General features: G+C 45.6%; 1 protein-coding gene and 1 long non-coding RNA gene across 14 annotated transcripts in view; one reads left to right on the top strand and one right to left on the bottom strand.

Moving 5' to 3' along the window:
• MEIS2 (Meis homeobox 2) overlaps positions 1 to 14,162 on the bottom strand; it is a 174,255-nt gene extending 160,093 nt beyond the window's left edge. For 6 of the 8 annotated variants that reach the window (XM_065686595.1, XM_065686594.1, XM_065686589.1 and 3 more), the window contains exons 1-6: positions 13,192 to 14,162; positions 11,900 to 12,132; positions 10,133 to 10,274; positions 9,529 to 9,579; positions 8,752 to 8,802; positions 7,674 to 7,823 (exon numbers count right to left, since the gene is read on the bottom strand). In XM_065686595.1, coding sequence (XP_065542667.1) covers positions 7,674 to 7,823; positions 8,752 to 8,802; positions 9,529 to 9,579; positions 10,133 to 10,274; positions 11,900 to 12,132; positions 13,192 to 13,203 — 639 coding nt within the window. In that variant the 5' untranslated portion in view covers positions 13,204 to 14,162. Of the gene's footprint in view, positions 1 to 7,673; positions 7,824 to 8,751; positions 8,803 to 9,528; positions 9,580 to 10,132; positions 10,275 to 11,899; positions 12,133 to 12,704; positions 12,738 to 13,191 lie in introns of all 8 variants that reach the window. The other 2 variants (XM_065686590.1, XM_065686588.1) reach the window with 1 other exon arrangement.
• A 328-nt stretch (positions 14,163 to 14,490) lies between these two features.
• LOC136017886 (uncharacterized) lies at positions 14,491 to 22,531 on the top strand. Of its 6 annotated transcripts, XR_010614137.1 has the most exons (4): positions 14,497 to 14,547; positions 14,835 to 14,915; positions 16,170 to 16,248; positions 20,334 to 22,531. It is a non-coding gene; the product is annotated as an uncharacterized LOC136017886 (long non-coding RNA). The 6 variants fall into 6 exon arrangements; XR_010614138.1 differs by lacking the exon at positions 14,835 to 14,915 and having other exon boundaries at positions 14,491 to 14,547; XR_010614140.1 differs by lacking the exon at positions 14,835 to 14,915 and having other exon boundaries at positions 14,497 to 14,551.
• The last annotated feature ends 2,776 nt before the right edge of the window (positions 22,532 to 25,307 follow it).

Here is a 25,307-nt window from a genome sequence, read left to right on the forward strand (position 1 = left end):
AAGAAACAATAGCATAGCATGAGTTTAGCCCTCCAACAACATCAAGCTGGAACCTTCTTTTAGAAAATGTAATAATTGCAACATGTTCATCTAGGCTAAACTTTTCAGGGAACACAGTGAGTTATGTTAATTTTATGCACTGCAGGCTCTCTTAAGCTGGCTGCTGTTGGACCTCCTTATCACACGTATGAAAATTACAATAATTAGCTGGTAACACCTCAGCTATATTTTAAGGCAAATGTCATCCAAAACCTATCATCCTGTATTTAAAAAGCTAGACTGGCCTCAATGTTTCAAAACCCTAACAAGTTGGAAAGGATCACTGAGTAAGACCCCTGCAGCTGAAAACACTTGCTGCCTCTACCAGGCTGAGGTTGTTCTTGACCTCAGTTTGTAGATCTCATTTTAGAAAGACGGACTACATTGATTGGGAATTTCTTGTGACGCAGTTTTCTTGAGGAAGCAATTTGGCAGAATTTTGCTGAAGGACAGAAATTATATGATGGGATACTTATAAGATGCGACAGTAGAATGTTGAAGAAATTTGAAAGGGAGGGAAATAGCTAGACTTTAATATAAAAAATGACAAACAACTCTAGGGGTGGAGTTTACAGCCTCATAAAAAGGCAACATTCTTTTCCTTTAGACTAAAATCATTGTATGTGTCAGTGAACTTCTCTTTTCCTCCCCCAAACTGCTTCCAACTTTGCATCTCTCAAGAAAACTTCTTGGCCAAATGCCTAATCATAAGTAGTTATTTTATGTATGCCTTCACACAAAAAATGGAACCAAATGACACATCTAAAGTATGCTCCCCTGGAAATACTGTATCAGTATAGGTTATGTACCTAAAGAGATTTGCTGACATTTACTGCATTTTTTCTATTAATTTCAATGAAATTTGTATTAAGCTATTACATTGTATAAAAACCCAAAACCAAAAAATCAACCAACTAAAAAAAATCCCCACCACCACCAACAAAATATACCCACAAACCAAATGAAAAACACAAAACAAACAGAAACCCAAAATGTTAGCAGGGCTTCTCATATCTTCTTGCAAGTTTAGTAATATACTTTGCAGAAACACGTTGACAAGTGTGGATGATGTCTGCCAAAATGCAGTTGCCTGTTTTGTGTACGTGTGCATACTATAAAATTTTCACACACATATGAACTAAACTAATGCCAGATACCACAGAAGGTAAACAGCACACATGTATCTATTCCCAGTAGTTTTAATAATTGGGAGTCAAATATGGTGCTGCTCTTGCTCTTACCTAATTGTGTTAAAGAGCAGTGTTACCAGGAGAAAAGCAGTGAATACTGAGTAGAACACAATAGAAGGAGATGGAAAATAGATACAAGAAGCTAGGTCTCCAGGGGCAGTATTTTCTATTTGCTGGGCTACAGACTCGCAGCTGATAATGCAAGTTGTAATTAATATAAAAGCAGGAGACAATATGGGGAAAGCTTGTACTAGCAGGGCCACAGGAGATCACTCCGCTGCTATCCACTGTTTCTCATTTACACACACAGCCTTCTCTAGAAAACACAATTTTGCCAGTGTTTTTCCCTTGAAAGTTAACAAAATAAAAAAATAAAAAAATAAAAAAATTGATTTAGCACCACCATAGAATTTTGCTAAATCTAGAAAAGGGCAACAGAAAGGACAAGAATCTCCTGGTATATAAAGCAAAGCTGACACGTTACTTTTTTGTTGATACGGTGAATCTGGTGGAAACTATAAGAGTTTTTAACTGACACAGGATTTCTGGAACAGAGATGTTGTAACAGAAAAATTTGATGTAGGATAACCTTCTGTTAAATTGCAATTCTTACTTTCTATGCCCAGAATTTCCACTGGGCAAAGTCTGGCTAGTTTTTTATGAGTGCATATACTCCAGCTAGAGCTGATTCTGATCTCACACTGCTTTTTATAGTGATATTAAAGACTCAATTAACCAGAAGGAATTTGATTCTTATTTATAACTGGGGAGTAAAATCAATCAGGCCAGCTGATACCCATGTAAGTAAGTAAAGCTGGATTTGGATCACAAGCATTAACCGAAGTTTGAAGTATACAGCTGTGACAGGATCAGGCCCTTACATTTTATCAGACGAAACGAACAAAACCATTGATCTTGCAGGAACAAATAAAACACAACTTACTTTCATAAAAGAAACTACAATGACAATAGAGCATATTCTTTGGGAAGACAGTTGGACTGAAATGTCTAGAGGTTTCTCTGGTAAATTAATTTTTCAAACACAAAACTGAACCAAGGTACTGATATAGACGGCATTTCTCCCCCAGCCAAACCATGCTCACTCTGCTCTTACCAGTAACACCTGTAAACACAGTGGAATGACTGACATGGCACAAAAGTCTGTATCTAGGTATGTCCATATATTGAAAGGTGATATACAATGCCGGATATAGAAACCTATACACATACAAGCACATGTGTTTCTATGTGTGCATCTGTGTCTATGTTTCATATGCATATAGTTCAGGATGGTATCTTAGAGACTGTTGTGGAGTGCAGCAATAATACACTTACTATGTAAAGAAACTTTCAGAAAGTAAATGAGCCATGTTACATGTGTTTTCTAAAAAAAAGCTACTCCTGATATTACCAAGATTTATTTTCTTACAGGTGCGTATTTAATATAATAACTTTTTTGCATCAGAATTACACAATTGAAACAAAACCCAAGGCATTGTGATCTGTCAGGTATTCACGTAGGCATACACATATATGTACATCTTTTAATCCTTATCCCTCAATTTTGCATTTGAGAAAAGTGTCAGGAGGAATTTTTGACATTCCTAGAATGTGGCCACATTCTGAAAAGCTGCGTGCTTTGTATTTTCCAATTAAGACTGAAATCAGACATGTAATCCACCTGCCAGCAAGGAACTGAAACTTGAAAAATCAAGGGTTTGTTGTTTCTGCAACTGTCCTTCTATGTCATTCTGTGTGGCTCCAATTCATCTAGACTGACAAACAACTCAAACCAAAGAGGAATACCGGTGTCAAATAGATAGTGGAATACATTATCAGTTGCGTTTGAGAGAACCGAATTTAAAATTGAAACACTCAAATTTGAGCTGTAGATGAACTTTGACTATAGAATACCTCAGCCCACCAAAAAGAGGAATACACAACATTTTCTACAGTCTTGAAAAGTTCACAATGCTCCTTGCCCCTTCAGAAAAGCGTAGGGCCTACAGTAGCATCCTATGCCTTCAGACGCATACTAAGAAATTTGGCAATTAAAGAAAAAGGTTTGCCTTATTATTGTTGCAGTTCGCTACTTAGTTTGCCATCTGACACACTACAAACAGAAAGGACACATTTGGCGTCTGTTCCTGCATTTCTGGTGTACTCCAAACTTCCACCCAAGTCCATCAAAGTGTGGTGTACCTGGTGACTGCAGCATCAGGTCCCCACTTACTTCCTCATTATTCAGTGAAATCTCACCTAAAGGTTTAGTTATATCACTGGAAATATTACCACCCCCACCCCCCTTTTTTTTTTCTCATCTGCAGGATGTTTGGAATTTGCATAGACCTTTCTTTGAGAAGAAATACTAAAGAAATTTAAAATGTCTAGATGTCCAAAAGTACAAAATAAAATGATCTTGTCATTTGAGGGCTGAAAGGTTTAATATTCAGACTAATATTTCTCTTCTACAGCTAAGGCATCGGATTTCTAATCTGTCAACAGACTTTTTTACAAAAAAAGAGATGTATGCATATTTCTGTTCATTTTTAATTATATTTTAGAAATTATGATCTGTATATTGTTACCTCTGAACTGCAAATATGCAGAACATATAAACAAATATAAAAAAGAGTGAGGCCCTGCTCTCAGAAAAGGCAGTAGAAGGAGAGCCATAAATTTCTATGGGAGAATTACTAGGCTTCAAAGTAAGTTTGTGCTAAAGGAAGAATTGTGTGGCACCAGGTGAAGCCAGGTACAGAAGAAATGTAATTAAAGTACAAAATGTTAACCTATGCTAGAAAAAGTTTTTAAATCTCCAGATTTTACAAGCGTTATGTTTTTCAGATTTGAATAGCTCAAAAGGAAACAAACAAAATAAGATTTGTTGGCAATCTCAACAGATATCTTAGGCTGAACACAGAATGCAGGATAGGGCTCAGAATGTTTATATTGAACAATAATAAATTGTCTGTGCTGGGAAACTCAGCTTGAACTGCAGCTGGAAAGGTTTCTTTCCTCTTTTCTTTTCTTTTTCTTTTTTTTCTTTTTTTCCCTAACTGATCTGGTTCAGCCAGGCCATAGCTGTAATTACCTTCTTCCCATCTACAGCTAATACCTCAGAGCAATAAAAAAATATGAGGGTGTTAAAAATTCAAACGCTAATTATGGGCTGTTATATTTACTAAACACAGCAGAGTAATAACAAAAGTTTCAGCTTCTTGTGGCCAGCGCTACACTATTTGATCTACCAAGTCCCTGGACCCTTTACACTTACTGTATTACATAACAGTTAATAGCGTACTAAAATAAAATGCAATAAACAGATTTATTACCAAACACGTATAGCGCAACCACTTACAGCTGTCTCCTTTTTCTAACACAGGTATGCCTCTGAAGAGTTCATTCCTTTGTTGATTTTGGTTTTGGTTTCCAATTAAGTTATATACACAGTAAAGCAGTAGGTTTTGTAAGGGAAAGCATGCCCTAATTGAGTACTCCATTTAAAGTCTTATGGCAAATATTGGCTCATCCTACAGTTCTTTCTCTTACTTTCCCTTATGCCTGTTCTCAGCTCTAGAAAAAGAATCAATGAGAGCTGCCTTAGTTCCTAGTTCAGCATTCCCACTGTCACCGCTCCCACCCCTCACATCCTCATTAAACACACGGCATAGCTTTATACCACTTAGTAAGAATAGAGGTGCATGGATTTTTGGGGTGTCAAACAGCTGTCACAAACTGTCACCTCCACAAGAGAAACCTTGGCACACAACAAATTAACCTACTCTTCTTTTTGGCTATCGTTATTCATAGCCAATCAGTTGAAATGCTCCTAGTATTTCATGTGCAAATAAAATCATGAGGGGAAGACCCCAGGATCAGAATAGTGAGCCAATACATAAAACAGAGGAAACAACATGCTATCTCTGTCCTTCTGAAGTGGCTCATCATCACCCCTGCACCAACTTTCACCAAATGAGATCTAGCCTGAGGCTGTATATTAAATATGCATATCAAAGCAAATGAAAAAATAAACCTGGAGAGTCAGATTGGATAAATTTGCATGCTTGAACTACTGCATTTTCAGGTAGATGTTCACAAATGATAGCTCATTTTTTGATAGTCTTGCGTGTTTATATTAGCAATTTTTTAAAGCTTTTCCTTCCTTACGAATAAAAGCGGATTTCTTCCTGCTGGAACCTTGTGCAGTACAAACATAAATGTGTACACACATGGTAGTTTGACTAAGCTATAGAAGAGTCTTAAAAGTTTTGTTGGAAAATAAGCTAATACGTATAAATATATATATGTATATATATATATAAAAATCCAATAAGGAGACACATTTCCCAAAACGCATGAATAAAATGTAACTATGTGATACAACTCTTCATTTCCCAGTTGGTGTTCTGGTTGCACAAATTATTCCTTCCTTTCAAAACAAATAGCAGGGGGCTAAAGTAAAAATGTTATAGCTCAAATCTCCAGGAAACAAAAGGCTTTAAATTATAATACCCAATGAAGTGGTAAACCCTAACGGGTACAAGATAAATGGGTTGTCATATTTATTTGAGCTTGGGTTTTGGGCCACAAAAGCAGGAGGAGATTCTTCCTAAGGAAGATAATAGTTATCAAATCATCAAAATGCTAACCCCCTCCACCCCTGTCCTATCATTGTGTGTGAATTTAAATATTATAATGGAGCACTGCAAATTGGCTTGAGCATTCGCCATCTGCCAGAACCCTAAACAGGCTAGTTTATCTAATCTCTTCAATATAAACATAAGCATGCTCCATTTCTACACTTCCACTTGAAACATACTCTTGTAAAGAAACTGCACTGGAGAAACATGTACTTTTTTTCTGTTGCTCTGAATAACACACAATGACCCCCTATCTTTCAGGTTGCCACTCATTGCAATTTCTTTTCTAGTACTCTCCCAGAATACTTGTGCACAAAAATGTAGGGTTGTAAAACGCCATAAAACAAATATTTCTGAGTGTCATGCCTCATGGAGTTTATTATCTACATATGAGATAGCTAATAAGCAGAAAAACTTTCAGAAACCTCTGCATTCTTTTTTTTTTTTTTTCCCTCCATAATATTAGATTTAAAATGTAAAACGTCACAAAAACCTTGTCCTGCCATGTTTACTGAGTACAAATGAGAAAATGAAAGCTAAGGCCTGGGTCCAAAAATATTTCCTGGACTCTGTAACTATGCTGTGCCAGGAGAGAGTCATATAGAAGAATTTATTATTATTTTATCTCCCAATTCAGCCTCAGTCCAGGACTAATGTAATTATCAAATACACACACAAACAACATGTTTCCAAAGGAAACAAAAGCCCCTAGAAAGCTCATTCTCTCCCTGGGCTCACAGCTACTCTTCTTAACACACTGGGAAATGAAGGCAGGCGCCTGTGCAGAAAGCATGGTTAACTTCACACCGGGTGTTAAATTAATATTTCAACCACTGAAATATTCGACTGTATCATTTAGATTATGAGTTCAATTGAATCTAAAACTGTGTAAACCCCTTTTCCCCCCAGGGATGCATTCCTATAAATAAACTAGAGTTCACACCCACTCCTTTTAACCAAAGCTATTCCTTCCCTTTTCTGCGGTACCAGCTGTAATCTTTCCCTTCACATCCCGAAGACTCTCTGCCTCTACATCTCTTGAAGGATCACAAGAGCCGCTCTGAAACCCGGAAAAACAAAAGCACTCTCCATACCACTCACACCAGTGTGCAGTCCTACACACATAACACTAATTCACCAACTCCTAAAGTGTTAAAATCAACAGCTAACCTACGGTTACTCAATCATCATTCTCTCCAGCTTTCTGTAATACATTGTTAATAATTGCTTCATCAAGGTTACTGTCTTTTATTATGAAGATGCTTCAGGCGTTTGGCAATAAGTCCATATTCTGACAATAAGTTGCTATAAAGCACAAGCATTGGAAACTCTAATGTGCTAACCCCCTTTTTTAATGCAATGTAGTATTGCCAATAATTCTCATCACTTGTCATCCCCACAAGAGGGGAGGGGGGGGAGCATCAGCAAACTTTCTCCCTAACTTTCTTCTCTCTTTTTCCTTACTACATCGCTGCATTGCTTACAGAGTTGGCAAGAGGAGAAAGCAACGACCTCCACACCAAACTGCAGTTTGCTACCTCCCGAAGCCAGACCAGGAAACTTTACAAACCATTGCAAATTCTCTGCTTTGCAGATGGAAACAGAAGGAACCCTTTGCACTTCTACAACCTTACAAACAGAGAGGGAAGGAAGTGTAAAGATGGGTTCCCAGCTTGCAAGAGGTTAAAGCAGTAATAACAATATACTAACTGACAACAGCAGCAAAACAATGGAATGGGGAGAGGTCCTCTGAGCAGGTTAAAGTCTTAAAAAGTGCCGTAAGGAAATCAGAAGGACTTACATGGTCGGCTAAATTTGTGGAAGATCCTGAGAGTTCTTCGTGGTCTGATTTGGAGCTGCCATCCCTTTCATCAATAACGAGGTCTATTGGCATTTTTCCTTTCAAACAACTAATGTACCGATGGCAGAAGTTATCGCACAATTCATGAACCTGAAAACAGTAACAGGAATAATAGTATCAATAGTGGCAAAATATTGGATTGCAACATTTTTCTTTCTTTTTTCTTTCTTTTTTCTTTTTTTTTTTTTTTTTTTTGGTAGCAAGAACAACCTTCTGATCTACTCTACAAATAACTCTAAGGGGCACAATAGTTGAAGGCAAGGAAACAATAGAGAAATTGTTGCAGCATATATTATTCTCTAGAGACTTGCCGCAGCAACAAGTTAAAGAGAGAGAGATAGTGGGCTCAGCATGGTGTGCAGAGGAAAATCCGACTTGATGATAACATCAGAGCGCTGGGAGCTGGACACGGGCGGTATCTCTGGAGCTTACACAGCCCAGACAGGTACAACTAGTCACTCGGGATGGGATCTCTTTAAACCGGGGCTAAAAAAAGGGTCTGAGTGACCGGGAGCCCGAGAGCTAAGCGACTCGCTGAAGCTGTGGGAAGGAGGGAAGAGGAGAGGAAGAGCCGTTCTCGTTCCCTGGCACAGCCCCCTCCCCGCGCCGCCCAGGGGCCCCCTGCCTCTGCCAAACACAGCGCCTGCTTGGGGTTCCTATGCCGGCCGGAGCTGGGGAAAGGCAGCAGTGCTTTCGCCCCTCTTTTTGTTAAACACGTTGTTTCCGAGTAGGGAAAAGAGATCCTACTGAGGGAAGGGGTACGACGGGTGGAAAGGGTTTAATAATATTAAATATTAAAATTGCACTTAAAAAAAAAAAAAAAAAAAGCCAGGCTGTACATGACTGTCGGGTGTCACATGCTCTGATGACACAGGTCACACTGTCACACCGCGTTTCCCGTCTCCCCTGGCCATGTTTACAAGTCAGCCCAAACAGTCACGGGGGGGCTGGAGGGGAGTGAAGAGAGGGAGGACAGGGAGGGAACGGCTTGCCCCCATCCCACCTCCGTGGCTCTTACCTTTTCTAATTCCAAAAGGTGAAACCTTAGTACTTGTATTGCTTGGATCATCTGCAAGAAAGTTTTGAGCAAGGGGTTAGTTGGGAGATAGGAGCAAGGGGTCTGTGCGGAGTTGCGAGCCCGAGGGGGACAGGGGGTGTCAGGGCGCACAGGCATCACCCAGGAGTTTAGCGCATTGGTCACGCTTGACCAGTTTTGATAACTTTAACCTATGCACTTGATTTTTAACATATTTATTCCAGGAGCGGTGATTAGTGCTTTATTACAGCGATCCTGGAGAAAACCTCTTCCCCTTTTCCTCGCTCCCTCTCACCGCCCGGCCCTCACCCCTGAGGGGCCGCCAAGAAGTCAAACACACGCTCCCACCCCCCTTCCCCGGCCCGCATGAAAAAGGGAGGGAGAAGGATGAATAGTTTGGCATCTTCTTTACAAGAGGATTTAGACACTTTGAATATTGAAATCGTTCACATTAGCAAAAGAATTGCGTTAGAAAGCTCCAGCTCTGTCTTCTTAAGCAGTTATTTCCTTCAGTTTAGCTTCCCGTGGCTTTCAAACACAGCTTTGCAATGCATTGGGGCTCGGGAGTTCGCCCCGGCTCACTTTAAAAGTGCAGCTCTTTGAAGACTCTCGACTGCAGCTTTCCACCCCCCCGCATCCCCCCTCGCCTGCACAGCCCGAGTGCCCGGACGGCGGAGGGCGCTTGCAGGCAGCGGGCGGGAGGGGAGCGGGGCAGGGCAGGGCAACGCAGGGCAGGGCAGTGCGGCGAGCAGGCCTTACCAAATTGTCCAGCTCTGGATTTGAAGAAAAAAGTGGTTTTTCGGCGCGGACCTGCAAGAATAAGGAAAAGCGGAGTGAACTGGAGTGAACTGCAGCTTCTCTCTTCAGCCCTGTCACCGAGTCACTCGAAGGGGGAGAAAAACCCCTGTGATCAAACCAGTCGGGACAGATCAGACCAAACCCTGGCTGGACTCCCCGGAGTCACCCGTGTGTGAGCAGGGCCCGCTCCGCTTCTGCCTGCCCTTGCCACAGGAGCCCCCTCTTCTTGATCTCCTGCCTTTCCCCCAGCTCCCTCTGCCTCCAAAACCCGTCCGCAGTTCAATTTCCCCTTCTTTAACGCGGGAGGGCTAGGGACTGGACTCTCATCCCAGCATTGTGGAGGGGCTCCCGGCAGAGGAGGGTCCGGGCCGGCCAGGTCGGTATCTCCCTCTGCCCCAGCCACCCCACCCCCCCCCCCCCCCCGGGGACGGAGATGGGACGCAGGGGCCTGGGGAGGGATGAAAGCAGGGGGGCTGCACCATACGAGTGGGCGGCCGTTCGGGTCGAGGGCCTGAGAAGGTGCGAGGGTGCTGGGAAAGGCCGGGCGGGGGGTGCGGTGCCGGACCTGCTTAGCGAAGACGGCGATGTCCTCGTTGAAGGAGTCGGAGGAACAGACGTCCCCGCCGGCCACGCCGGGCTCCCGGGGTGTGCAGGTCGCCAGCTCGCACTTCTCAAAGACCAGAGCTAAGAGGGGGAACAACGGGTGCCTACCGGGCAGTGGCACACAAAGAGAGGGAAGGGGGTGGGGGAGAGGGGGGAAGAAGAGCTCTAATCAACAAGTATTTTTTTTTTCTGTTTGTTTGTTTGTTTTTAAAATGCACGGACACACAGACACGACGGACACACGGACGCAGCCACGCTCTGCAGCCTCTCGGCACCGCTCGGTGCAGGGCAGGGGAGAACAACAGTTCGAAATAAGAATGCTAGGTTTGGTGGCGGTTTGCGTTTGGTTTAATTTTCTTTTCCGCTTTTGAAACTGCAATGCCCGAGCTACATCCCCCGTGCGGTCCCCACGGCTGAGGACAAAAGTGACCTCTCCTCCTAACGCACCAGGCACCAAACCCGCTCCCGCAGGCAGCAGCTCAACTGGGAATCTTCCACTTTTTGCCACAGCTTAAAATAACGCGAAACCTGGAAGATCCCATCCCTCCCCTCCAGCTATGACCTAAAATGAGAAGCACGGCTAGGCAAACTGCAAACTACTTAATACGTAATTTTATTTTTCAAGGGGCCTGCTAACAAAAATGTGGTGAAGTTTCCTGGCTTAGGAAGCACACCCAAGTAAAATACCAGCTGTCCAGATAAGTGAGCTGGGGAGGGGGCGGAGGGAGGGAGCACTTCGCGAAATATTTTCCCATAGTTGGTGTAGTCAGAAAAAAATTATCTGCCTGCTAAGTAGTAAGCATGCATTTGTCTCTTTTCCCCTTTGGTGCCTGATCAAGGCCCCACTCTCCGTCATAGATGTTACTATCTCTCCTTTTAAGCTCATGTAGTATTTTTTTTCTAAAAGGCACTGAAGAGAATCGGTGTCATTGCCCCCAAGCAATGCCTGGCACAGGCTTGAGTTCTGCCGGGTACGTGTTTCTTTTTCCTCGCGTTCATTCTTTCTTAAATAGAAAACTCAGCTCATTGCCCCCAATGTGTTTATTTCTCCTGTCTCAAGGAAATGCTGCTTGCAAGAAGCGAACCCCTTTTATTCTTACTACCTTCCGCGATGTGAATAGCTCTTTATTTACAGTGTTGGAAGAGTGTTATTATGGCACGGAGGAGAGCACCAGAACAACACTTCTCCAACTAAAACCCAGAGCAATGAAAGCCGCCTCTCCTATCTGAACTCTTAACTGGGGCCTTTCCGAGAAAGACAAAAAACACACAGGGGGAAAGAAGGCAAGAGAGAGAAAAAGGGGGGGGGGGGGGGGGGGAGAGGAAAAAGGGAGCGGGGGGAAGAAAAAAAAAGGGGGAAAAAAAACCCAGAAAGACAAAGCAAGACAACGACACCTCCCCCCAGTCCAGCCTCCCTCCCCGAGAGGTCTGCTTTTCCAGGACCCGTTTCCCGCGGGTGCTGGCACCCCAGCTAAAAGCCAGGCTGGGATCGCACTCCTGAAATCGCCGGCTGTGGAAGTGCCACCGCCACCACGCGGGTCTCCCTGAGGAGCGGACTGCTGGGGGCTACCCGCAGGACCGTCCTTCCCCCCCGCCCCGCTCCGGGGTTCGGTTGCCCGCCGCGGCCCCGCGGGAGCCCCCACCGCCAGCCCTGCTCCTGCCCCGCCGCTCCGCTGGCACCGGCGCTGCGGAGCCGGGCCGTGGCGCCGGGCGGCCCGGAGGCACCTACCCGTAGATCGCATCCTTGTCCCGCTTCAGGGCGTCGTTGACAGCGGAGCCCATGCTGGCCGGCATGACATTGGGGTGCGGGGCGTGCGCGCCGTAGTGCTGCCCGGCGTGCAGCGGCGGGCCATGGTTGAGGTGGTGCACCGGAGGTATCGGCCGGGGGGCGTGGGGGTCCCCGTACATGGACGCCGGCACCCCTACTCCGTCCATCCCGCCGTAGTGGGGCAGCTCATCGTACTGTCAAAAAACGGGCCGGAAGAGAAGAAAGAAAGAGAAAGAAGGGAAGAGAGAGGGAGAGAGAGAGAGAGAGAGAGAGAGAGGAATAAAAAAAACAAACAAACAACAACAACAAAAGTCAGAGGAGAGTAAAGCACCCGGACAGAAACAAACAGAGCAAAACAAAACAAGAACAGCCACAACAGAGAGAGGAAATGTGCAAAATGAAATCAACTGGGACCGGGAGCAGAGGCTGGAGAGGCTGAGGCAGGAGTGGGGGTGCGGGGAGAGGTGAAGGGGGAAAGTGTGTGTGTGTGGGTGCTCGCCCGGGCGTGCGGGGGGAGCCGCTCCTCTTCGCCATGGGCAGGGGAGCTCTCGCAAGGAAACGGGGTTGGAAAGGAAGGAAACGGAGGGGAAAAACTAGAGTTACTCTGCGTTAGAAAGGAAGAACAACAACAACAACAAAAAGTAGAAATGAATAAACAAGCAGAATCAAAAGCAACTATATAAATAAATCAACACTGGGAAGGAGAGAGGAAAGGTAGGGTGCATGGGAAAAGGGGAGATGAAGGGGGAAATAATCTGAAAGTTACCAGAAACATTATTTAGTAGCAATTCCCCTTGTCCTTGTCAAAGCCAGAGACAGAAAAAAAAAAAAAAAAAAAAAAAGAGAGAGAAAAAAAGAAGAAAGCAGCTATATGTGTATACATATATATACGTTCGTATATACACACACACACATATGTATTTCTCAGCCTTTCCTAGGCAGCGGAGGTAGCGGCGGCAGCAGCAGCAGCAGCAAGCTTTCCCCTGTGAAACCCGTGCTACTGAGCAGGCAGGGAGCAGGGAAATCGCGCTGCTGGGGGAAAAGCTAGTGAAAAAAAAAAGCGTGGAACAATTGCAGAGAGAGACACACACAGAGAGACACTCACGCACGCACACAAAAAGCTAGTGAATAATTTTTGCTGCTATTTTTTAATAGTGGCCGCCATCAGCAGCAGCAACAGAGGAGAGCAAATCGGACAGGCCCCTCTTAAGAGAGGATTTATATATAGGTAAGTGTTGGAGATTTAAACCTACCCTTTGCGCCATCAGTCTGCGCTCCAATAAACTCCTGGATGTGTCGTATATTTAATATCCCAGTCCAGCAAAGAAAGTGATTTAGAGTGAAGAAGATTCCTTTCTTTTTTTTTTTTTTTTTTTTTTTTCCGCAACCCACTTACAGACTTCTCCTATCCTCCAATATGGGTAAATAATAATAATAACAACAACAATAACAACAACAAGAATAGATAAAAACCAGTCAAGAACCACGATGAGTTTCTGTGTTTTCTTCTTTTTTCTCTCTCTTTCTCTCTTTCCTTTTTCTCTCTCTCTTTTTCCTTTTTTCTTTCTCTACGCGAAAAAAAAAAAAAAAAATTGTCAAGCCCCCAAACTGAAGGTTACGATCGGCCCGTCAGCAACCCACATGTAACCAAACTGTCGTGTCTCATGGCTTTTTGCCACTCCAGCTGTCAATCAAAGCCAGGGAATGTCAAGGTAGTGAATGAATGATGGTTGATGATGAAGAAGAGAGGAGGAATCTTTTTAACCCCGGTTTCTTCTTCCAGTAACTCCGCACTCAGGTTTTGCCTTTTAGGATCGCTATAGGGTTGGTTGGTTGGTTGGTTTTTGGGGGTCTTTTTCTTTTTTTTTTTTTTTTTTTTTTTTTTAAGTACTGTGAAGGGGGTGGGGAAAGATGCGAAGAAAAATGGAATAGTTTGCAAAGCGCGGACTTCCCCCTCTATCCTTTTTTTTTTTTTTCCTCCTTTCCTCCTCCTCCTCCTCCTCCCGGCAGGTATTTTGTCTCCCTCTCTCCCTCGCGCTCTGAGATGAGTGAGTGTCAGTAAGTGTTGGCAGGTTGGCTGCTGGCTGCCTTATAGAAGAGGCTCAGTTTTGCAGCGCTGATCGGCGGGAGAATGAAGTGACGGAACCCGGAAGTAGTGGTGGCCATAGCCAGTCCTGCAGCGCGGCGGCGGCGGCGGCGGGGAGCGGCGGCGGGGAGCGGCGGCGGCGGCGGCGGCGGCGGCGGCGGGGAGCGGCGGGCGCGGCGGCGGGCGCGGGGCGGCGGGCGCGGGGCGGCGGGGGCGCCCCAGCCAGCTGAGCGCCGGGGATGCGCAGCGCGCCGGCGGGGCGGCCGCGGCGCCGCGCGGGGGGAGCCGCGCAGCAGCCCCTGCCCCGAGAGAAGCAACGCGTGTAGGAAGGAGCGAGCGAGCGTGCGAGCGAGAGAGAGGGAGGGAGGGAGCGGGGAGGGAGGGAGGGAGCGAGAGAGGGAGGGAGGGAGCGAGGGAGGGAGGGGAGGAAGGACAGGGAGAGTGCGTGTGTGCGAGAGGGGGGGAGAGGCAGGGGAAAACTGCAGAGAGCGAGAAGAAAAGTGCGATAGAAGCCCAGCCCCGGGTTGGTTTGCGCTAGATTATTTTAGTAACCGAATACTTTCCGATTACCCGCGATGTTTAGCGGTCTGATTTACGCGCTGAATTATCGGTGTAAATCGCCGGCTGTCGCCGTTGCCGCGGAGGGGACGCGAGGCCGGGGGCACGGAGGGCTACGGGGCGCGGGGGGGCCGTCCCCGGGAGGCAAGCCCGCCCCGGCCGGGTGCCCGCGGCTCCGGCAGCGCCCGCGCTGCCAGAGGGGGTCCTGCCCGCTGACCATTCATTGTGCTTCTCTAAAAATTAATTTTCCAGGGCATGAAGAGAACGGCTCATTCAAACGTGTTTGGCACCGCTCTTCCTTAAGTGATCGCTGCGATCAAGCACGCTGTGGATGTAGGGGGAGAGGGGGGGTAGGGGGGGGAAAGGGGGAAATCCCTTTTAGTTTTGAGATTAGGTTGCCTGTCTTTGAAAAGGGCTTAAAAACAAAGTCATGCTCAGCCTTTTGTGGGAGAGATCCAGATGTTATGTAGATTTTTTTTGTTTGCATGTTCATTTTGAGCGGACCCGGCTGCGAGCGCTGCGTTTACGTGTGCATGTAGCTGGACTTTGCCGTAGATCGACGTTGCGCTTGTGGAATGTCTGCTGAAGTATTAGCTCGGTAATGCCTTCTAATGGTAGTGCTAATTACGGTGGGGTTATTTAGCAAATTAAGTGAGCTGATGCACCCCCCACCCTTGAGCACCAAATGAACTTTTCCAAGCACACTTACACACACACACAGACACGTTAATTTTGGTGTGTTTCTCTCGCCCAATCGCTTTGCCGGAGCTACCCCAGCCTTACCTCAGTGCAGTCAATTACTAAAGCTGGCCAGGATCATCAATCATTGGGGATGCTTGAAGTTTAGGGGAGGAGCGATGGTCAAACTATCGATTGCTGCAGTTTTGTCCTCCCCAACCCCCCACCCTCGTTCACGGTTCCCTGCACATAAAATCTAAACCAGACTATCCCGTTAATAGTGGGATTTATCAATGATTATGTACCCGGTTGTGAATGTGGCCTCATACATAGCTGGCTTTTAAAATACACGGCAGAAAAATATTATTTATTCAGTTAGCTTTTGGTTTAGTTTGCTTTGATTTTCGTGGTGATGACGATGATTGTAAGATTTTTTTTTTTTTTCCTGAAACTTTAAGAAAATGACTCAAGGGGTAGTTACAGATATTTGGCCTGATTTTAATAGGCGTAGGGAATGAGCTCCAGAGGTCAATAAACCCCTCCAAAATGATGAATGATTGAGTACCTGTGATGATGATAGTGATTACCGGAGCAATTAAACAGTTTGATTAAATGAGCCATCATAACAATGATGTCTGCGGGAAATCAGCCCTCACATATAAAGAAAGATAGTGTGAAGCGCTGACAAACGCCAGTGGGCATTCCTGCGTGTTCCGATAGCGCCGAGCCCTGCAGAGCAGAGCAGGGCAGGGCTGTATTTACAAATATGGGGGCAATACGGAGAAAAGTCCTTCTACTTTTAGCCGGAGTTGCACCCTGCTCAAAACCAGCCAGGAGCCGGAGAGCAGACCCGGGTTTGTTGGTTTTTTTTTTTTCTTTTTTTTTTTTTATATATATCTTTTTTTCCAGAGGATCTCCTCCAAGATTAAAGCTAGTCCTAAGAGCAACCGAATTGCTGTGACTGACTTTCATGGGACTGTAAAGAGAGGTGAGTAAAAAAGCCCTTAGTATGTAGATCTCTTTCAAGCAGTGGTTAAGTCGATTCATTTCGCAGGGAAAAAGCCAGTCTTCTTGTGCAGTATTTTATACTCTGTCGTATAAATCGGTAACGTAATTCAAGATATTCATGGTAATGAATGCTTGGCTAATCCTTTGGGTGCACGGGGACCTACAGAGCAGTAGGTTATGCAAATCCGTTCCTACTTTTACAGCTGTAGTTTTCTAACAGATTTTTTTTTTAAGAGATCTAGTCATCGGTGAATGCTGTTTGGTTTTTTTTTCCTTCTCCCCACCCCGCCCCAAAGATGCCAGATTTCTAAACTTGCGTGGAATCACTTGGTTGTTATATAGCTCATACAGCCAGCGTAGAGGATGTAGCTTAAATATTTGTAGCTTCCAAACTTGTTTTTTTAACCGAGGCAGTGCAAACCTGGAGCCTTGCCTCTCGAGATATGCAAGTGTGTCTCTTTTCAAATAGTTTTAGTATCACCAAAGAATGGGTCTTTACTTGTAACGTGGCAGTGCAAAAGTAATCTAGCTCCACTGAAGGCTCCATGTATTTGTTCAGACCTCAAGCTGTGGAAGAAGTTCATCAGTTTTCCTTTCAAAAAGAAGTTTTTATTACTTGTCTCCCATAGGAGAAAAAAAAAAAAAAAAGCTTCCTTTCTTAGGATATAATCTTAGACCTGTTTTTTGTTTATTTCATGATTCTCGCCAAAGTCCCTGTAGATCTCGGTTCCCTTGACTGAGACATTGTTAGAAAGCAATCTAAAATCAGAGCTGCAAAAGAAGCAGCCAAAGATTTTTTTTGCAGTGTTCAATGCGGCTCCTTTCACTTGTTTCTCTTTTTCCTTTTTTTTTTAATTTTTTAATTTTTATTTCTTTGTTTTTCCCCTCCTAAACTAATTAACCCCCTGCGCTGGCTCGCCCTGCTGTGCATGTGTGTAATCTGGGACAGAGACCAACTTTTAAAAATTATTTCAACTTGTAGAAAAGTGTAATTTCATACGGTAAATAAAGGGCTTTCATGTTCCTCCTGTGTCCTTTTTTTTTCCCCCTTGAAAAGAGTTGGAGCTTTTTTCCTCTTCACTATCCCAGTGGATTAAAGCACACAGAGAACATGGTTTATAAAGAGCTACAGTTTAGCCATTAAAAAGGAATCTCAATTTAGCGCCCTTAAGTGAAAGTGCTCAGCTATTAACAAAGATGCTGTTGGGAACCCGGAGGAAAATGGGATACGTGAGTGCAGGGGGTGTGGGCTACCAGTCTTAGGTCATTTTTTATTTACTTTTTTTTCCCTTTCCCCCGGCCGGGTGATATACTTCTTTTAAAACAGTAATTCAAGAAAATTAAATTGGCTATTTTCCATTCCTCGTGCATCAATTTCACAGCGAAGGCTGTTTCCAGGAAAAGTGCTATAGACGAGTCGGTGGGGTCTCTGTGTGTGTGCTTGGGCTTTTTTTTGCCTACCCCCCCCTCCCCTTTTTTTTTTTTTTTTTTTTTTTTTTGAAGATCAGCTCAAAGTCCAAAGAGAAATGAGGTGTCCGGTATGGAAGTGCATCTCAGTCAACAGCCAGCTCCTTTTGCCGAGGCTGGAAATGGTTTTAACAGGCGGTAAAATTTCATCTTGTGGTGTCAAATTGGGGTCAGTTTGGGGTTAGCGCTCTCAGTGTCCGAGCAGGAGCTGTCCAGCTGTGTGGGGATTCATTAAGGGCAAAAGATCCGTTTCAAGAAAAACAATACAAAGACAATCAGAGGGCTAAAGATCCTCTTCAAATCGCATTTTACAAGTGCACCAGAACAAATATGGACGCTGAAACCTATTCCCTTCAAACTCCTAAATCGGCTTCTTAGCCCTTGGAGGGAGGGAGAGAGAAAATCCTCTAAAACTTAAGAAGAGTCTGTTTTCAATCAGCCTTTCCGAAGTGTGGCATCTTAGTCCTTTGCTGGCTTTGAGACAAGCTTCCCTTTCTCCCTCCCTCTCTTTTTCCACAGCCTTGCAAAAGCGGATGGCACAACAGGTAATATTTCAGATTTCAGGAATATATGCCGCCGGGGACCTTGGACCGCTGTTTGGTACGCGCGTCTGCGCCTAGAGCAAAATTTAGTGCAAATAGAAAGTTTCGTGTGGGCTTGTTTCTTTTTTTTTTTTTTCCTTTTTTTTTTTTTTTTTTTTTTTTCTCCCGGGGGTGGGTGTGGGGAGAGTGGGGGGTGAGGAACAAGCCATGCTCGCAGGAAATCCTGTTGGCCCCCTTCAGAAATTTTCTGCACTCCTTGTGGGTGATGCTATGGTCTGACGGTCAGTTTAGGCTAGATTTACTTTACGGTTCCTAGCATTTGTGGAAAACACCTATTGCTAATCTGGTTTATTAAATTCGCGTGGTTTAAATCCTCTTAGCGCCCCTACATCTGTTAGAACAATTGACGCCTTGCTACAGGGACAAATAACTTGAACCTTAATCTTGTTTGTAACTTTATTCAATGTTTGTTTGTTTGTGTGCTGAGTTCAAGTATTTCGGGGGGAATGCCATTGTGTTCGCAAACACTGGGGCTACATTTGCTGGCCAAGCTCCCCGTGGACGGGCTAAAGAGATCGCGGAAAGGGACGACAAATTGTACATATTTGAGCCGGCGTTTCATCGTGAACTATCGTTACAAGAAACGTGTCATTTACTGAAGAAAGTAATCTGCCTTTTAAAATGTGGCTGCGGGATTACATCACCGTGACCCCGTAGTAAAATCCACGAGGATTTTCCTTCTTGTTTTGCTCGCAGGGCGAAGTGTGGGGTGTAAACCGCACCTTTTCCTTTCTATAATTAGGATTATGCCAGGGTTCAAACTCCTACCCCCAAATTCGTTCTTTACCACACTTTCCGTTGCTTTTATGCTTGGTTCTTACAACTTGAGTCACTTTTTATGCGTTTTAGCCACATTGAGTCCTCGATTTCGGGACTTTTGAGGTGCCATCTCGGGTGCCCCAGGGCAATCCCGCAGTCTCGGTTCTGCAGGTCGCTGGGTTAGCTCTGCACCCGTCTCGGTCCGCTACGCGCCGCCCCCCCCCCCCCCCCCCCGCGATAGTGTACGTCGCTTTTCACTCATCTATAATTTTTCTAAAATCTTTCAATTCAGTCCGTAAAGTCAGTGGTAGCCCATCACGGTGAACTTTTCTTGACCTCGACTGCGGTGCGACTGAGATCTTCGGAGCTGGATTAGGAGGAGATGCATGGATTTACCTGCTAACTTCCTTTTTAACTCTTTTTCTTCCACCCCTCCCTCTTCTTTGAAAGAAAAAAAGAACTCTCCGCAACTCCCCCACGAAGCAGGAGCGATGCGGGGTCCACCTGCCCCTGCCCGGCCGTGTCCCCGCTGGGTGCGGAGCCCAGACCGCCGCTGCCGGGTTCCCGGCGGGATGCGGCGGTGCCACCGGCAGCCCTCTAGCGCTACCTGGCGGGGCTCCAGCACCATCCCGCTGCCGCGCAAGGCCCTGGCCCCAGCGCAGCAGCGGGGGCTCGGAGCGGTGCGGATCAGTGCGGAGCACTGTGGAACGCTTTGCGCCTCAGCCTCCCGGGGGGCTCCGGGCGCTAGGTTTGGCTTCGCCCCCTCCCCGAGTCCCATCGAGCGAGAGGGCTGCTGGGCAGCGGCGGGAAAGGGGACAGAGGGACCCCTTCGCCTTGGGCCGGGTTATCTCACACTGGTGCGTGTGAAGAGCTGATATCAGACCAGAACGCGGCTTTTTTTATTATGTCTTAGGCTGGGAGGTTTGTAGAAGTGAAGCCCATGAACAACCAACGCGCCTGTTTCCATCATAAACTAGGGAGAGTAAAATACCTGCCAGGGCTGCCCGCTAACGCTGTGCGGCTGCTTCCACCGGGGCAGCTAAAAACCTAGTTTGCATTTGCGGGAAGAAGCCCAAAGCATTAACAAAATCCATCTTTCCAATGTGACATCCTAACAAAAAGGAGAGTTGGGGCAAACTAAATCGCTTTAGTGTGGTATCAGAGCATCCGCGAAGGCTCCAAACTCCTCTCAGAGCTCTGTTCTTGCACACTCAAAATATTCCCTTTTGTTCTCCAGCTGCCTATAAAACTCCAGAAGAGGAGAGCTCTCCTTTTTACGCTGGAATTCTCGGTCCGGAGAGAACAATATCCTCCTGCCTCCTTTTGAAATGATACGGAGACCCTCACAACACACAGGCGAGCACTCCAAGTACGAGTCTCCCTCTTTTTTGTTTTTCCCCCCGATTTTTTCCCCAAAGAGCTGCTCGGCCCATTGTTTGAAGTGGGATTTAGCGCGCAGCCCAAAGGGAAAAGGAAAAAAAAAAAAAAAGAATCTAAGGAGCCCGGTTTGGTAGTGCACGGAGAAAGAGCTGACAAAATATTGCAGCGTGTCTCCTAGAAGGACATGATGGGAGCCGGCGGTGTGTTTCCGAAAAAAAAAAGGTGGTTTTTTTTTGTGTTTGGGGTTTTCTTTTGTTTGTTTTGTTGATTTTTTTTCCCCACCCTAAAAGATTGTGATCGCCTTTGTACGTCTTTCGATCCCGCAAAGAGAATGCCATATCCGTATATGTGTTTGCTCTCCATACAAGAAATGCAAAGGACCGCACAATGGAATATGCGGCCGGTTAGTCCTCATAATGCTTAGTTTTGCTGTAATTAATTGAAAACAGTTATTAGGTCGTCATTGGCAATAGCATAAATAATTGCAGCAGATTTTTACTTAAAATTGACCGGTCACAGAGTGATAGATCGATTCGAGGTATAAAAATGATGTATCAAAACATCAATGTCGATTATTTGAAATATTGTAGTCGAATCTTTTTATTGCTTCATCGGTTAAGTGTCTGAAAGTGCTGTGTTCCAACATATATTTATGTTGTCAATAGTGTCAAAACTGTCAGTTTTATTACAGTGGATTTGTAATGTGTTTCGGATTTGCTCATTTACATAAAATGTCCACCCTAGATACCCCTCCTTTTCTCCATCTCTGGAAATCTATGTCAGTTTAATGAAAGGATTCAGGACTCATACCTGGAGAAAAAAAAAAAAAAAAAAAAAGAAAGAAAAGAAAAGAAAAGAAAAAAAAAAAAAAAAGAGAAGTGAAGATATTGCTCCATTAAGTCCAACTTAAACCTCCCTTTGGAAAGCTTGGGCTATTTCTAACCTGCCATAAGAGGGAATTCCCTCCCCCGTCCCCTTCCCTCCCCCCTTTATTTCCTCAGTAGGATTTAAACACTTTCCTACCCTCACACTTAGAAGAAACCCTTCGGGAGGACTGAAGACCTGTGCGGGGAGACAGCAGAGCCCCAGCCCACCTGTGAGTGCAGAGCCCTCACAGAGAGCCACAGCACACACGCGGGGCTTCGTCCCCCTAGAAAGAAGGAGACAAAAGCAGCAATAAACGTGTGTGTGATTCTTCCTTAATGGATTGAAGCCCAAAGGAAAAAGCAAATTGGACGCAGTATTGGGCATTTGATGTGACCCTCCCCCCCCTCCCCCGGCCCCCATTTTATCAGGGTCTGATTATTCGCTTTAACTATAAGCGCTGATTTGTTATTAGCTGGGCTTAGGCACCTCTCTAATTTTCTCCAAGACCTCATCTGAAGGCTAGAAAAACTGCGGAATAAATAAATCCATTTACACTCTAAACACTCTCCCATCGAGCAAACAGTGCAATTGGAAAAGTAACTTTATTCCCCACCCCTGTCGGGAGGATGAGGGTATTTTAAAGGTGTTGGTAAGGTGGACCTGAGGTGTGGGAGTGCCTGTCTTCTTCCTTCTTTCTTTTTTTTTTTTTTTTTCTTTTTTTCCCCTCAGGGATATGTGTGTTTAAAGAGATGTTGAAGAGATTTCTGAGTTCACGGGGAAAAAGGAGAGGTCGGTTTGGGGAATGACAGCGCGCCCGGCAGGTATTTTAATGACCGTCCATTCCTTTAAACACTTCGAATTTCTCTGGTTCTTTCCATGCAGAATATCTTCCCCAGACCAAGTATAATTTCTGTTGTAATTCGTGTGTGTGTATTTGTGATCCCTTCTGAGGTAAATTGAGAAGTAAACTGCGCAAAAGGAGGAAATCGCCCCTGGGGTGCTTTGTTTACTTTGGTTTGTAAAATCCTGCTAGGAGATGGTTTCCTCAGTGTGTGGCAAGTGTTTCATCAAGAAATTCATCAGCCCTTCTACAATTACTTCGAGCTCTGAGGGAAGAGAGCTGCCATCACTTTCTCACATCCCAAGGTGTTGCATGGAGGAGAGAAGAAAAGGCTGGAGCATTTAATTATCGGGGGGTGGGGGTGGGGTGGGGTGTGGGATGTGGAGGAGAGAAGGTTGAGGGGTAGCGGAGGCTGCAGGAAGCGGTCCTGAGCCTGTACCTGGAAAAGAAAAACCTGCAAGGGTGTATCTGGGATATGTGTGCCACTGAGAGATGGGGAAAGTACCCCATCTCGTGCAGTAATTAGTCTGAACAATAAACATAATTGGAACAAAATCAGTTGGAAATTCCTGCGTTTTTAATTACGTTTCATTTTGTGGTAAGCCGTAAAATTATGAATGCCTCTCAATTAAACACTATCCACTTGTAAAGCATTTAACAACAATTATTCCTTAATCAGTTGGAATGTTAGCCACAAATGATGCTGTTAAACATCAAAGGGACGCCTTAGACGTTACCTTTTAGTCATAAGTAAGAGGATTAATTTCTATAATTAGAGGGGATAAATATGTGCATAAATAAATCTAATTTTTTTACACGTTCTCATCCTACCCGGGAGAGGCGAGGGTCCTTGACATCGCCGGCACTTCTAGCTCTCCCCCAGCTCAGAGGAGGCGACCCGGGCTCAGAGAGGTGAGAACACCTCTCCGGAGAGGCCCGATCCTGCGCGTCGCTCCTCGCCTCTCTGCGCCTCTCTGCGGTCACCGGTAAGGCAAGCGCTCCTGCCGTCGCACAGGGGCTGGGGCTTGGGCCCGCCGCAAGCACGGGGCTTCGGGAGGAATTCGCTAGCCTCCTTGGCATGTATTTACCTTTTCTTGCGGCACCTGGGGTCTACCTGGTGGTTCGGCTCCCTCGGGGACAATTTGCCGCCCCCAAACGAAGGTCCAGATTTGAGCTGAATACCGCAAATAAAATTAACATGACCTTGATTACACCCTGCATGAATATCTCATTTACCTAATGACTTTATGTCACGTACGCAGAGGGTCAATTTCCTTTTAACCTTTCCCATCGCTGCAGTAAGCATTCTTTTATAATCAATGGTTGTTTGAATAATCAATTCACGTTTTATGATCCCTGACAAACTCAATATCTGTGTGCCTCGTTTCAGCAAAGCAGCCAGCCCTTCTCCGCGCCGTTTTCACGTCCGAAGAGTTTGAGGCGGGCTTTCCCGGCTCCCTGGGGAGCCTCTCCGGGCCGCGCAGGGCAGCAGCTGCCGGGCTCCGCGGTGGACTGCGCTTCCCGCCCCGCTCCGCCGCCGCGGAGGCTCCGTGCGTAGGCCCTGCCCCCAGGGAGGATGTGCCTCAGCACGAAAGCGCAGGCTTGAGGAGGCGCGGCGCCGGCCGGCAGCCCTTCGCATCTCTCCAGAGCTGGACATGCACTTTCCAAGTTTTCCCAGTCGCTGGGCGCAAAATATGAGGTTTTCCCACTCCCCCCACTTCCCGTCCCGCCCGGTCTCCATCCTGGGAATGCGCACAGCAGAGCCCGAGCGCCAGGAACCGTTCCCCCTTTCTGCGTTTGCCGGGGCAAGCGGACGTTGGGGAACGAAGTTCCCCCGGCTCTGAAGGCGGAGACCCCCTCCGTAAAGGCTTGTGGGGAAGAGTTGTGTCCGAGGCCGCGCCGGCACACGGGGAGACCTTGAATGAGTCTTGGCGTTAGAGTAACAACTGTCACGCTGATTGAGGTCCACGAGTCCCTCATGGCCACCAGCCCCTTTGTCGCCTGTCCCAGACGCCTCCAAATTGAGGGTCGGGAAACTTGCCCCCCACACCGGCTGGAGTGCAGCAGTGTACACGGGAGGTGAAGGGGTTAGGGCAAGCTGAACTTTGCAAATATTTTTTCTGTAAGTAGCTCACATTTGGTGTGATCTATGGTGTGAGTCAGGAACGGAGACTTATTGCAACCCTGTTCCCTCTATTGGATAATTAATGCTGATTCATAGCGGTTTCTACCTACGAATGTGTGTTTCGTTTTTCTCTGCAGGGTCCATGGTTCTTTGGTATGTTGTTATTCCCTGAAAGGTAATTGCACTTGATATTCTCTCGGGGAAGGCTCATTAGCCAAGGGCAGGGTGGCGTTGCCAATCTCAGATTCTTTCAACAATTCAATGCAAACATTTGCCCCAAAGGTTTAGTACAGCACTCCCAGCTCACAGAACAGCCCTTGGATACAGCATTTCCCCTAAGAAGCCTTAGGTCTAAAAAGAAGTACATATATGTATGTGTGTGTATATATATATATATGAAATATATATATATTTTCCTACCCAAGCAGGATACATATTAATTTAGATTTTTCTTAGTTTAACCCCTCACAGTAAGTGATCTAAGCTATACAAGAAAATTAGACATGTTGCCTTGGACTGCAGGACTTCGCCCTCCCTGTTGTCAGAAGACAATCAGGACACAATCATGGATGAAGGATTAAAAGAGGCACCACATCTCCTTCTCCTCTGTATGCACTCCTCTACCCTGTTTTAAGATTTACAAAATGCATGTTGAAAACACTTTTCCACTGCCCACCATTCAGACCTACACTTGCCTTCTTTCTCACACATGCCTGCTGTCATCTCTTTGGCTCCTTTCACCTCCCCTGCTACATTAATTACCTCACTAATGCAAGGCAATGAGACTCAGGTGTAACATAAGGCAGGGAAAATACATTACTTGATATACATTATTATATGAAGGTGAATCCTCCATGATTATTCTCACTTTATTTTTTTCCCTCTGTTGTTCATAATTTTGAAAATCTTATTCCATTTGGGTCTTGGTAGGTTGAACAGGATGATTCACAGTAGCATTGCAGAGAAGATCCAGCTCCCAAGGGAGAAAATGGTTCCTA

The sequence above is a fragment of the Lathamus discolor genome, chromosome 6 (genome assembly GCF_037157495.1).
Source record: "Lathamus discolor isolate bLatDis1 chromosome 6, bLatDis1.hap1, whole genome shotgun sequence".
NCBI classification, from domain to species: Eukaryota; Metazoa; Chordata; class Aves; order Psittaciformes; family Psittacidae; genus Lathamus; species Lathamus discolor.